The 10,621-nt window shown below is 32.6% G+C and overlaps 1 protein-coding gene across 1 annotated transcript; it reads left to right on the top strand.

The window, feature by feature from the left end:
* Nucleotides 1-1,112: 1,112 nt before the first annotated feature.
* On the top strand, nt 1,113-5,450 carry LOC130895315 (uncharacterized). The gene has a single exon (XM_057802541.1). The coding sequence runs from the start codon at nt 1,113-1,115 to the stop codon at nt 5,448-5,450; it is 4,338 nt and encodes a 1,445-aa protein (XP_057658524.1).
* Nucleotides 5,451-10,621: the final 5,171 nt, after the last annotated feature.

Below are 10,621 nucleotides of genomic sequence, written 5' to 3'. Positions count from 1 at the left end.
TGGTCAACATTCAAACATTTGGGGATCCATTTTGCAGCAATTTTTCTCATGTCCAAATTGACGTGAACTATATGATGAACGCGTTCGTATGAAATATTCAGTGATTCAGATATCCGTTTTAGCCCAATTTGACGGTCTGATAAAATCGTGACATGAACTGCATCGATTTTTTCGGGGACTGACACAGAAATGGAACTGGTCTAGGCTAACTAGATATCAATACTGTTCGAGAATTATATTCTCAAACCAATGAATGATCATTCGATTTTAGAATCGATGATCTTTCAAAAATGATTAATAAATTTACGACTACCTGATCTCAAAAAAAAAATGGAGTGAGTTGTCAGTGCATTTAAAAATGAAAAGTCAAATTAATTTCTCTTGATAAATTAACATAGTTCTTTTATTCAATTTACGTTTCAAGTGTTATTTACTGTATTTGGGCGCAGGACAAGTTTTGTGTTTAACATTTTGTGTAGTGTAGTCATATTTTATTATAACTTTTTATCCTGAAAGTGTCTCAATTTATATCGACAGAAGTCAATAAGGCACCAACTACTGTAGCTTTACGACCTAAAGTAGTTGCTAAATAAAAGATTATTCATAGTGGCGTATGTCTTTTAGCCTTATACTAAAATACCGTTTTGTGCTACCAAAAATCAGCAACTGCTACAGTCTAAGTGCTGTACAGTTAACAAGTACGTGCAGCGCTCCTCACGCTTAGATATAAATAGGCGTGTGGGTAAAGTGGTTGAAGAACACGGTCATTTTCCAACCATCTTTGTGGTCCTTCGAGCCGGATAGCAAAAAAGGTATTTACAGAGCCTTTCTTCATACTATTTTTCGAGATTATATGCAATTGTCACAGAAAATTCAACTTCCTTCAAGATATTCAAGTTCCTGTGTCCCTAGGCAGCAGTAACTTCCAGTATTCAAGGTAGGATCAAACCTTTAATCTTCCCAAGTGCATTGTGTGTTAAAAAAAAATCAATATATTGCTAGTTCATTTAATATTTCCAAATATTCGAAATCAATTTAGTATAATTTCAAGTTTCAATTGTAAAATTCCAATCTATTCTATTTCGTACAATTGCAAGTGAAATTTCCAAAAAATGTCTCTGGAAAATTTAAAAACACAGAGAAGATCTGTGAAATCTTCTATTACCAGAATGAATAACTGGATAACTTCCCAATCTACTGTTACAAATGAAACTGCATTTATGAATGAATGTATAAACAGACGCGACAAGCTTGAAAAGTATTTCTTACAATATGAAAATATTCAAGGTCAAATTGAAATGCTTATTGAAAACTCTCAGGATGAATTATCAGATAACGAAGACATAGACTTCACAACTAATTCTGAACTATCTAGAATGATTGATGAATTGACATCGAACGATAATTCAAACTCTCAGAGTCAAACTAATAATAATTGTAATATCGACGTCAAGTTACCTGATATTTCCTTGCCTAAATTTAAGGGTCAGACGTCAGAGTGGCCTTCATTCATTCAACTCTTTGAAAATCTGATTATTTCTAAGAATAGCTTAACAAATATCAAAAAATTGCTATATTTAAAAGCTTCCTTTTCTAACGAGCCCTTGCAATTGATAGACGATCTAGAACTTTGTGATGACAATTTTCAAATAGCTATAGATACTTTAAAACAAAGGTATGATGATCAAAGTGTTCTACTGTATAACTTAATTGATCAAATATACCAACAAAAACCTGTGAGCAAAACTTGCCCTACGCTTTTACGTGAAATAACGGCTAAAATGTATAAAATTATACAATCAATGTCAAAACTAAATTTAAATCCAAAACAGTTATTAGATTATATTCTTATTTTCTGGATAGATAAAAAACTAGATCTACCAACTCGTAAATTATTTGAACAAAGTAAAAAACAAGGTGAAATCCCGTCCTTTGAGAATTTTTTCGATTTTTTGAAACAACGTAGTGGTATTCTAGAGCGCACTCAAAATATTCAAGCCTCTATTTCTAATTTAAATGATACTAAACAAAAGTTTAGTCCCAAATATTCGAAAACAACTGCTCACGTGAATTCTATGATTCCTACAAACAGTCAATCAGATTGTTATTATTGTAAAAATGCTTCACATCGTATCTATACGTGTGAATCATTTAAAAATTTGTCTATCAGTGATAAATATAAATTCATACATTCGAATAATCTCTGTAAAAACTGTCTAGGAGGTCGCCACATCACAAGGGATTGTAAATCTCTAAAATCTTGTTCAATATGTCAAAAAAGACATCATACTTATCTCCATTCTGACTCTTTCCGTGCAAATGATAATGCACATAATAATAATAATGGTTCTATTTCCCAAAACCGTTATAATAACTCACAACCTATTCACTCCAATGTACATACGACAAATGGTCAACATCCTCACACCAAATCGATAAATAATCGAAATAATAACTTTAATCGTCAAATTGACGAAAATTCACATTCTCACCAGGCTACTGATAATCGACAAAATCCTTCTAGACCACAGAAGAATTATGATAATGCTGAAACCAACGAAAACTCACAAGATAATAATTCTAACGTATCTGCTATACAAACACAATCCTTATCTGCTCTATCCACTGAATGCCACGTGCTTCTAGCTACGGCTAAAATAATTATGTATGACTCTCACAATAACCCATTTAAAACTACTATTCTGCTAGACAACGGTTCCCAAAACTCATTTGTTTCACAAGAACTAGTAAATAAACTACAATTGAAAACGTTTGAAAAAACACTGCAAATTTCCGGCATATCACAAACAGTATCAACCACAAATAAAATGGTTCATTTAAAATTCTTTCCACATTCCAATCCGATCAAACACTTTGAAATACCTTGTGCAGTATTGCCAAAAATTACTTGCAAATTACCACAAGTAAAAATTAACGTAAGCCAGCTACGTCTGCCTACTGATATTATTCTAGCCAATCCAGAATTTAACATACCATCGGAGATTCACATTCTAGTTGGGGCCGATTTATATTACAAACTTCTTACACCAGGTATCATAGATCTCGGTAAAAAATTACCTAGTTTACAAAATACTAGCTTAGGCTGGATAATTGCTGGAACTATTCCAAACAGTGCTTCTTTTAATTCCGTGAATATTCAAAATAATGATTCCGTGTTTACAAGCTGTAATCATATTTCTATATCGAACAAAGACCTAAGTTCATCTCTTTCTAAATTTTGGGAACAGGAGGAAATTCCTTCTAAGAGTATTCTCTCGTCTGACGACGAACTAGCGGAAACTATTTTTGAAAATTCCACACAAATTCTGGAAAACGGCAGGTTCCAAGTCAATTTCCCGTTGAAATCTGAAAAAGAACACCATAAACTCGGTGAATCATTTCTGATCGCTAAAAGGCGATTTCTCTCGCTCGAAAATAGAATACATAAAAATCCAGAATTATTTTCTGAATATAGTAAATTTATTTCTGAATATATAAACTTGGGACATGCAAAATATGTCACTCTTAACCTCACTAATTCAAAAAACGAATTAAAGTATTTTATCCCACACTTATGCGTAATTCGTGAACAAAGTATATCTACAAAACTTCGTGTTGTCTTTGATTCTAGTTGCCCTACCTCAACAGGTGTTTCTTTAAATGATATAACTTTGAAAGGGTACCAGGTGCAACCAGATCTATTCGATATTCTTTGCCGTTTCAGGCTAAATAAGTTTGCGATAACTTCTGACGTACAAAAAATGTTTCGTCAAATTTCTATAAACACAGAACATCGTTTTTTACAAAATATATTATGGCGAGAAAATCCTCAACAACCCCTGCAGTGCATTGAGTTATCAATTCTAACTTATGGTTGCAATTTCTCTCCGTTTGTAGCGACAAGAGTATTGCAAGAGATTGCAAATAATAATAGTTCCAATTTCTCTTTAGCGGCAAACGCCCTCATATCCGAAACTTACATGGATGATATAATTTCAGGTACAAATTCTGAACATGAATTGATAAAATTAATTCAAGAATTAAAAATTGTATTAGGAAATCACGGGTTCAATTTACATAAGTGGGCCTCAAATAACTCAAACGTTCTCGCTGAAATTTCTGATTCAAACAATTCTTCTTTCTTACAAAATCCTAAAAAATGCATTAGTCTTGATTTAGAAAATTCTCAAAATAAAGTTCTAGGCCTAAATTGGATCCCAGCTTCTGATAATTTGAACATTTCTGTCCCCACTACCTTTTCAATATTCCCCGCAACCAAGAGAAAAATTCTCTCAACCATATCGCGATGTTTCGATCCTCTTGGACTTTATAATCCCATAATATTGTCTGGAAAACTTTTGGTCAAACAATTATGGCAAGCTAAACTTGACTGGGACACAGAGATATCAGATCCAGTCATACTGGAAAAATGGCATACATTCGTAAACAATCTTCCTAAGCTATCTCAATTAACTATTCCAAGATTCATTTTTTTTGACAAATCTATCAATCTCATCGAAATGCATGGTTTCTCAGACGCGAGTCTGAAAGCTTTTGGCGCATGCGTGTATTTACGAACCATTTATTCTGACAATTCTGTTTCCTGTAATTTAATTTCGGCAAAATCGCGTGTATCCCCCGTTTCTACCACAATTACACTTCCTCGGCTAGAATTATCAGCCATTCTCCTACTGTCTAATTTAGTGGACAAAATTTATAAAAACTTTCAAACAAAGATTAATATTATTTCTGTAAATCTCTGGTCCGACAGCCTGATCGCTTTATGCTGGCGCAATGGTGAACCCAGCCGTTGGACAGTATTTGTAGGCAACAGAGTTGCTAAAATTCAAGCCATAACTAAAGATCATTCATGGAGGTATGTAAATACTATCGATAATCCCGCTGATTTGGTGTCACGTGGCACTAGCGCAAATAATTTAATTTCTAATAAACTTTGGTGGCATGGACCGAAATTTCTATCAAATCCCACTCTCGATTTATCAAAATTTGATAATTTTGCATACCCAAACCTTCATCTTTCTGACATTCCCGAAACAAAAACTGTCGTCATGACTACCCCAACAGAAGAAAATTTTCTTTTAACTTTATTTTCTAAATTTTCCTGTTATAAGAAGTTGCAAAGAACAATGGCGTACGTACATAGGTTCATCAGAAATTGTAAGAATTCGAACAAATTTTCTGGTCCTTTGACAGTATCCGAATTGAGCAAATCTGAAATCTTTATAATCAAGACCCTACAACAAACTAAATTTCAAAAGGAAATTAATGAGATTAAACAGAATAAAATTTTATCTGATAAGCAAATAAATAAGCTGAAACCTTTTTTAGACGATAAAGGAATGCTTCGAGTCGGTGGACGTCTTGCTAACGCTGACCTTTCTTTTAACCAAAAGACCGTCAAAAAATATAACTGTCAACTTAATGATTAAAGCTGAACATGAAAGGCTTGGACACGCTGGAGCTCAAACAGTGTTGTACAATTTTCGACTAAATTTCTGGCCATTAAATGGTTTAAAAATTACCAAAAAGCTTATTCGAAGCTGTCATAAGTGTTTTCGTTTTTCAACTAAGCCATATACACAAATTATGGCAGACCTTCCACGAGATAGAGTCATCCCTGCTTGACCGTTTCAAAAAACAGGACTGGACTTTGGTGGGCCATTTCTCATAAAATCTTCCAAATTACGAAAAGCTCCCTTGGTGAAATGCTATATTGCGCTTTTCGTATGTTTTGTCACTAAAGCTATTCACATTGAAGCTGTTACTTCTTTATCAACTGAAGCCTTTATCTTGACCCTAAAACGGTTCATTTCCCGTCGTGGCAAACCTGCCAAAATTTATTCCGACAACGCCACTAATTTTCAGGGCGCTGATAACACTTTTAGAGATTTAGAAATATTTTTCAAAAATCAAAATAATATTGATTCTATTCAAAATTTTTTATCGCATTCCAAAATTGAATGGAAATTCATACCTCCTAGAGCGCCACATTTTGGAGGAATATGGGAAAGCGGAATAAAAAGGTCGAAAAAGCTCATGTCAAAAATTCTTGGAGACTCCAAATTAGCATATGAAGAGTTCTCTACAATTCTAGCCCAAATAGAGGCAATTTTAAATAGCAGACCTATATCACCATTATCTAATGACCCTTCTGACTTGGAATGTTTGACCCCAGGTCATTTTCTTATCGGCGCTAGCCTAACTTCCTTTCCTGAAAAAGATAATACCACCATCCCTGAAAATCGGCTGTCACTATGGCAACAATGTACAAAGTTACAACAACAATTCTGGCGCCGCTGGTGGACTGAATACTTGAATCAATTACAAAATCGACCAAAGTGGCTTAAGTCTTTCCCTAATCTGAAAGTTGATTCTTTAGTTCTTCTTAAAGAGGATATGCTACCCCCTCTACAGTGGTCTACAGGAAGAATCATCGAAACGATGCCGGGGCCTGATGGGAATGTGAGGGTAGTAAAAGTTAAAACAGCAACTGGTATATACACCAGAGCCATCTCTAAAATAGTCCCTTTTCCTGAGTCTGATGAGTCACTTCTCGGTGAAAAGTGACTGATATTCAACATAGGCTTGTAAGTTATTTGAACCACCTTGTTGTTTACATTTTTTTTAAAGTTACATTGGTTACTAGAATGTAGTTTCCAATAGGAATCGTTAATTTTTCTTAATATTATAAAATGCATTGAATTCCCTTTCTCGATTTTTAATTTTTACCGTGCGATATTGATATGCTTACAAACATTTTAATGCTGTTTCAGTCCCATTTATCGAGCATTTTGAAACTTTTCAAGTTTCAAGGGGCCCAATATGTTCGAGAATTATATTCTCAAACCAATGAATGATCATTCGATTTTAGAATCGATGATCTTTCAAAAATGATTAATAAATTTACGACTACCTGATCTCAAAAAAAAAAATGGAGTGAGTTGTCAGTGCATTTAAAAATGAAAAGTCAAATTAATTTCTCTTGATAAATTAACATAGTTCTTTTATTCAATTTACGTTTCAAGTGTTATTTACTGTATTTGGGCGCAGGACAAGTTTTGTGTTTAACATTTTGTGTAGTGTAGTCATATTTTATTATAACTTTTTATCCTGAAATTGTCTCAATTTATATCGAAAGAACTCAATAAGGCACCAACTACTGTAGCTTTACGACCTAAAGTAGTTGCTAAATAAAAGATTATTCATAGTGGCGTATGTCTTTTAGCCTTATACTAAAATACCGTTTTGTGCTACCAAAAATCAGCAACTGCTACAGTCTAAGTGCTGTACAGTTAACAAGTACGTGCAGCGCTCCTCACGCTTAGATATAAATAGGCGTGTGGGTAAAGTGGTTGAAGAACACGGTCATTTTCCAACCAAATACATCCTCGTACATTGAGTTATCAATTCAAATATTAACGATATTTTAGAAACTTTAAGTAATTCCGTTAATTCAATTAGTTTAGACGGATAAAATATAAATACAAACAATATGCCTAACAACACGACACCCACAATTAACTGGGACCTCTTTAAACAGAAAGTTAACAATATTAAACCCCATACGGTGATTATGATTAGGTATTTAAATAAGTTTATTTTAAGATGTGAAAATTTAATTTGAGAGCATATCAAATATATAATGATCTATGATTTTGATATACCTAAAAATAATATGCATTTGAAATGGCCAGAAAATGAAGAAGACGTTATGGTATATGTAACGGAGTTTGAAAATTTGCATCTGTTGACGTGAAAAATTAACAAAACATACAAAATAAACAAATAAATATTGTCTCAGACGTGATATTATAGAACCCTGCACAAACATCAACAAAAAACGAAGAAAATATCGACAAGACATTTGATACTATACACACAGCAGTAGAAAATCCAATTTTAAATATTCCAATATCAGAAAAACCTTTAAATATGTATAAAAATCAAATTTACTTGACACTACATAACCCGTAATAAAATATTCGAAAACTTTAGATCATATGTAACAATACAGAATCTAATATAATGAGATTTATCAAAGAATACATCAATCCAAAACTAAATTATGCTTTATATTTTCAAAATGATTCTCTCCTGCTAATATTTGCAGTAACAACTCCTAACGTATTCAAAAATTCAACGTTCAAATTTATTTATTGCACAAAAGTTTTAACAGAAGAACAAAAAACAAAAATTGAATAGAACCACTCTCACAAATCAGGGCATAGTGGTATTAACGAAGTAAAAAAATCACTTAATACACGATATTACTGGACCAAATTGAATGACTATTTGTTACGAACTCATCTCCGCCCTGGACCCGGACCTGCCTGGATATAGTAAAATTCGGCGGAGGTGCCACATTTGATGAAATACTCGGAATTCGTTTAATCTTTGTTTTTATATAGTTTGTATAGCAAGCGGTTCGTTTGTTCTTTTTTTGAATAATTTCTAGAGAGGTCTATTTATTTATTTGTTTTGTTTCTTCAGTTTTCTAGAACTTCTGGAATTATATAGGGATATATATATAATGAGTTCTGTAGCGTAGTTTAGTTTAGTTTATAATAAATAGTCATAGTGAACAGAAAGAATTAGCAAAGTAATAGAAAAATTTAAGTGATAGTGATAAGTGAAATATTATAAGTTAGTTGAGTGTAGTGTATAGTATTTAAATAAGTTAATAACGAAAGAGACGGTGTTTATTAATTAACCCCATGACTAGAAATCGTATAAATAAATTGGAAAAATATTACCTTGGTGTCAGAAGTGGGATATTGTAAGTAAATAGTAACATAAACATGGCTTGGTGACCTGAAAGAGACGGAAGTGAAAGCCTAACTGGAGAATCGCGAGTAGGAAATGTCCGGTAAGAAGAGTGAATTAGTAGAAAGATTCGATGTGACGGATTTGATCCAGAAACTTATCTATTCAAAGAAGAGTCCTCCACCTTCATCTCGTCGATTTCTAATAAAATGGAAGAGAAGATTTCGACATTGAAAAAAGATATTTATGTGTGAATATGGATGACAAGATTTCGAAAATGAAGGACGATATTTCAACTCTGAAGAATGATATCTCTGCCAATATTAACGAGAAGATTTCGACATTGAAAAATGATGTTCCGGCCTATATGGATGACATGATTAGGAAACAAAATGTCATCTCTAAAATCGGATATCGAGAACAAGATGACAACTATGAATGAGAAGATATAATCAGATATAGAGAATAAAATGACAACGATTGACGAGATAATCAAGGAGTTGAGAGATCGGCAGTTCTACGCTAGTCAGTATAGATTGTTTCAATAATTGAAAGAAATTATTAATGTCTGAAGCGAAGAAATTTAGGCCGCTTACATGTTGACGGACAGACAGAAGAAAACGGGACGGTAATGTGTCTAGCCAAAATATAATTTAAACTTATTGAACATCTACACAGACAGATTTTATTGCTTTGGAGGTATTCTAAAAAATATAATAGATACCAAAGAAAACGAAAATTTCAGCAGAGTACTTTGCTTTCGATTTAAGCTGGACGAATTTAAAACTATGTTCATAAAACATTACCTGAATAAACCTTTAAGCCATTAAATAAAAAACGAGGTGTTTAGCTGACAAGTTGTCCAACATTTTCGATAAAATATTCGGTATTTGTACAAATGAAGTCAAAGATCTCAAGGAATTACTACGTTATGTCCTCTTATTTATCATAGGTACTATGCACAATTAGGGTAGAAGATATTCAATTGGAGGGTACCGACTTATACGAAAAACATGGATCTTAACGATAACGAAAGAATATAGTTTGTTTTTTAGATTATTTGTGTGATGTTAAGAGAATAATTATTTACGATACTGTATAACAGGGCCTAATTTTCTTGTTACCTATTGATATTTTTTTATTTTGTTTGATTATTTTTATATATTTATATATAAATATAGTACTGCAAATTTTTTGTGTATGATTGATAATTAGGTACGATTTCAGGATTTGCTTAAAATATAAAATTTGAAATAACTCAAATATGTAAACTAAAACTAGACTTGAAAATTTTACATTAACGACTTTGTAGAAGATTTTTTGCTAGATTTTGAAATTTTACTTGAAATAGAAAACTATCTTAAAAATACATTAACCTTGAGAAATTTGAATTGAATACATCCTTCCAATACTGTGTTCAATAAAATAACAGGCAATTTAAGTAAAAAGGGAATAGTACATTCGAAAACAATAATAAGCGGTGTAAGATGGTACAAGATTATTATTTTGGGTATACTAGACTCGAAGGATTAAAAAGTAGTTGTACAATATCATGTTCTGTTTATATGGATGATTTGTGTGACTAATCTTTGAAAAGAAACTTCTGACTATTCTAGATCTATGTAAAAATTTTTTCATTATTCTAATTATTTACACACAATATAAAACATATCAACCAATGATTTCCATCATGGTCCTTTCTCAGATGTTTTAAAGACCACGCCAATGAGTATGTGCCGTATTGGAAAAAAAAAGTCTTTCATTCAAAGATTTGTTGCTGATGGCGATGATCATTGACCGTAAATGGCCTGTGTACACTGGGTTTTTTCTAAATACC

Source organism: Diorhabda carinulata, chromosome 6 (assembly GCF_026250575.1).
Source record: "Diorhabda carinulata isolate Delta chromosome 6, icDioCari1.1, whole genome shotgun sequence".
Classification (NCBI taxonomy): Eukaryota; Metazoa; Arthropoda; class Insecta; order Coleoptera; family Chrysomelidae; genus Diorhabda; species Diorhabda carinulata.
This window is presented reverse-complemented; position numbering and strand designations above follow the sequence as displayed.